Genomic DNA, 4,313 nt, shown 5'->3' with positions numbered 1-4,313 from the left:
TGTTTTAAATGTCTTTGGGAAATGTGGCCTGACATGTTATTTTTCTTTTGGCGAGTCATGAGGGTTTTTTTGGTTTTGTGTTTTTGAGTTCAGATTAAAAACAGATTATTCTGGCTACAGGAAGACATAGAAGTAATTGGCCAGATGAGAGGGAGTTTAAGAGAAGAACTTTCAGGATGAGCTTGAGTGATTAGTCAGAATTCTGTGTGCAATTGGGAGTTGCATCATGCAAACACAGTGTGACACCCGTTTTGTAAAACTAAGTTGTTTTGTTTTACATTCTTCTAGCAGGTCAGATCTACTATTTCTTACACGTATTATCCTGATCTTCATTTCCGTGGGAAATGGGACAGACATACGCGTTGTTGCTTATCGTGTGAGGGTTTATATGCCAGTTATGTCTGTTGATGATTCATTGCAATGGCTTCTCTATTTCAGGACCTGTAACTAAGTGGACCCTACTGACCTCTGAACCACAAAGGATAAGAGTGAAAAGAAGTGGGAGAAGCACACGAAGAAAAAGGAAGTGGATGCACTTTCATCTGGACTTCTTTCCTGCCCTTTATTACTAAAACTGAATGGAACAGAGAGACTTCCGTGCCTTTCCTCCCCCAGCCTCAGGGATGGGTGGATTGTAAATACGGTGTGTGTAGCTGGGAGAATAGACTGAACCATGAATCTTCAGGCTCAGCAAAAATCTTCAAGCAAAAGGACTGGGAAACGAATTGCCTATTTTAATGAGCAGGAAATAGCTGTGTCATCAAAAGAACCACAGCAGCAGCTTAAGGAAGGACAGTACTATGGCCATGGTGGGAATATACCGGTCTCCCAGACTGTGGAGATTTCTCACGCAGGAGGATTAACAAATGCACCCAATAATGTTGCTTTGATGAACTCCGTTTACAGTCAAGATAGGGGAGAATCAATGATGATGTCCCAGACGGTAACAGCTGTCAAATGGCAGAATTCGCTAATGGGAAACCGGTTGCCAGAGAGGGGCGACAGCCACTGGCAGTCTCCACCTTCGATGTGGAACCACAGTATGGTTTTTGGGGGCAACCCAAAAGGACCCCACTCCAATCCTGGTGCCCCGGGCTTCTATGGCCACCCAGAAGCCCTTAAAAGAAATCAAGAGAAAGGAGTGTTCGTCTCACAGCTGGACTTGTATGGAGATGCTGTCCAGCAGATGATGTCCCAGAAGGCTCAGCTGGAACAGCAAGCCCTGGTTAGACAGCAAGCTCAAATGAATTCTTTTCATCAGATGCAGAAACAGCAGCAGCAGAATCAAAGTCTGCCGTTACAGCCTTTCCAACTTGCATTTGGTCACCAAGGCCAAAAGCAGGGTCTTCCTGAATTGTTACATGTCTTTCAAGAAGCCCCAGCTTCTTCCAGTCCAGCATTTACTGCTCAACAAAAACAGCAAGCTCTTCCCCAGCTACAACTGTTTGAAAACTTCTATCCTCAACAGCAGCAGCAGCAACAGGCTGCCACACAAGCCTTCGGTCTGCAGCAAACTACTTCCATAGCACAGCCTCATGTGGCAGCTGCAGCACCTCAGCATCACATGATGGCACACCAGTTTCAGCAAACAGAGAGGAACCAGGAACTATTCAAGGCTCTAACAGAGCAGAACCAACAGACTGTGCTACCTCAGACCCAGATTCCCTTTCCAAGAAGGTCAAGGAGACTCTCCAAAGAAGGTGTCCTGCTGACATCTGCAGGAGAAGTGTTGGCTTCCAAGCAGGCAGAAGAACAATCTAGCAATTTATTTCTGCATCACTGGCAAACACATCAGCAAGAGGTCCCATTACAGCAGCTGCCTGAATCACTGGCCCACAACAAAAGCAGCTATTTGCACCCAAAGAGAATGGATCTGGGGCAGAAGGATGTCCTGGTCAATAGTGAGCTGTGCCAGATGGAAACAGACAGGCAAGCCCCAGCCCAGAATGGTAGAGAAGGGGAGAAACAGGCGGCAGCAGCTGAAGAAAACACCCAGAGAGCTAATGATTTTCAGGGTGTCAGAGGTGGTGTAATCCAGAGTACACGACGGAGACGGCGTGTTTCTCAAGAAGCCAATTTGCTAACTTTGGCCCAAAAAGCTGTTGAGCTGGCTTCTCTTCAGAATGTAAAGGTAGGGTATACATCCTAACCAATATAGCATGTTTTAGACTACAAAACAGGGCTGAAATGAAAGGAATTTATGTACATATGCGGGATAGGATGGTATCTTGATGCAAGAAGTGTTGTCAGCAAGGGCAGCTCTGGAGTGGTGGCATGTAAGTTCAGCTACTGTAATTCATAGATGCGGTAGAATAGAGATCTAGTGCAGTGAAACGACCTAAGGGCAGTCTTATTTCACTAATACTGAATGTGATTTTAGCCCAGGGCTTCAAAATATGGACGTTTTTAGCTTAGGCCTCAAGCTGATCAGGAATTTAGAGACAAGTATAAGCCAGTTCACTTGGTGTCTTTTTACTAATTTAACATTCTCTTCCTTTTATGTTAAAAGACTGCTGCTTATCTACCAGTTTTTCAGTTTTAGCGGTTGAAGTGTTTCTAAATTGTGCTATCTAAAAATTACATAATGTAATTTTACACGTTCAATATTTCCCAAATATTAAAAGCCTGAGGAAGCCTTACTTATATGAAGAACTTATACCAGGCATAACAAAGGTCTGTCTGATGCAGTATCCTGTTTCTGAGGATGGCCTGCAGTGGATGTTTAGAGATTGGTAACCTGAGGACAAAGTCTGCCTGTAGACCTTCTGTAGGGCTTGATGGGGAAGAAATTTAGTGTTGGCTGATTAGGTAGTCTACTACTCTTATCCTTTTGGTGCCCTATCAGTCTAAACTGTAGAGTATGTATTCCATATGGCAAGATGACAGGGTTCAAAATTAACTAGCCTAGGGGAGGCAAGTGGGGGTATTTTGGAGTTGCGTGGGGGTTTTTTGAGGGGTTTTTTTTGAGGTTTTCTTTCAGTTGTGGTTTGACTAATCTTTCATTGAGTGCCTCTTGTGAGAAGACAAGATACACTTTTCTTTGGAAGGTTTTGTGCCAGAGGCTGATGAAATATGGGTGTTAGAGCATGAGCTACTTTTACCTACAGTTTTGCCACTTGAGTTGCTGCCCAGTCAGGCAACAAAGGGAAGGGAATTTTATTCTCGTGTCTTGTTCTCGTCATTGTTTTCTTCCTAGTCTCTGTGGCCGTTTTTCCAATTTCTTCCTTAGAGGGATGTGCTGTTTGAGTGAAAGAACTGAACTGATAAACAATGAGGCAAATATCCATGGCCTACTCCATCTCTTGCACAGCAGACAGCAACTCGTGACTGTTGATGCTGTCTTCAATACTTTTTGCTCTAACTCCAGTTGAACAAGCAGATTTGATAGAAAACTAGTAGTAGTTAGCAGCGTGAGCTTTTTGCTCATACTCTCCCAGCCATTGTACGTTTATATTGCAGGAAGGCCTACAATTCACATTGCAGTCTGATCACCAACACGGTGGCAAGAAAAGGCTAAGAGAGCATGTAGGAAAAGGCCCTGAGAGGCGAAGCAAGAAATTGTCCGTTTGAAGGCATGTCTGCTTGTAGCTTGATTCATAATGTAAAGACCAAACAGAGAAGTGTGTTGGCACATGCTCTTTTGTTCTTTGCAGTTATGCAAGCAGCTTGTTTGCTTCCATGATGGCACTAGCAGAAGAACTCTTCATGTTTAGATCTCTTCAGGCTTTCAGAATGAGGTTTTGAAAGATGTTAAAATTCTTACCTGAGGTCTGATGGATTTTACATCTTTAAAGGGGTTGGATATCATGTGAGGGAGAAAAAGAAAACATATTTATGGGAGGAGAGAGTGGTCTCCTTCTCTTATCAATGTATTTCTGTTATAAACAACCTAGAAGCCTTCTCTAGCATAGGTTATGTGAAGAGTGTGTAAGAAAGCCATAGGATTAAATTATTGATGAAAGAAGATACATTCATAATTCGAACGAGTTGTTTGAACGCTCCAATGTAGGTGTGTGTACCTTATGTGAAAACATTATTTTGGACAGCAGTATCTGTCTACATGTAGTGTCACAACTGATGCTTTGCACCAGAGCTGCCCATCATACTGTGCCTGCCTTTTTCAGGTGGTGCAAGCTTATTGCTGCTTACAGGCTGCAGCAAATTCTCAGCTCTTAGTTTTATGTTTTCATTTCGCATATAACTGTTATATGCAAAAAGGCAGTGTAATTTGTTTAATAGTGCAAGAAACTTTTCTCAGATCTGAAATGGTCGTCTTAAGGGTGTCTAGATTTAAATGTTCCTTTATGGAAGGG

At 43.1% G+C, this 4,313-nt stretch overlaps 1 protein-coding gene across 1 annotated transcript in view; it reads left to right on the top strand.

Annotated features, from left to right (window-relative positions):
- The first annotated feature begins 442 nt into the window (after positions 1-442).
- ELMSAN1 (ELM2 and Myb/SANT-like domain containing 1) overlaps positions 443-4,313 on the top strand; it is a 27,284-nt gene continuing 23,413 nt past the window's right edge. Inside the window, exon 1 of the mRNA XM_009319197.1 lies at positions 443-2,131. Coding sequence (XP_009317472.1) covers positions 674-2,131 — 1,458 coding nt within the window. The 5' untranslated portion in view covers positions 443-673. The remainder of the gene's footprint in view (positions 2,132-4,313) is intronic.

Source organism: Pygoscelis adeliae, unplaced genomic scaffold, assembly GCF_000699105.1.
Source record: "Pygoscelis adeliae isolate BGI_AS28 unplaced genomic scaffold, ASM69910v1 Scaffold22, whole genome shotgun sequence".
In the NCBI taxonomy this organism is placed as follows: domain Eukaryota; kingdom Metazoa; phylum Chordata; class Aves; order Sphenisciformes; family Spheniscidae; genus Pygoscelis; species Pygoscelis adeliae.
The sequence above is the reverse complement of the archived record's forward strand: the minus strand, read 5'-3'. Positions and strand labels throughout refer to the sequence as shown.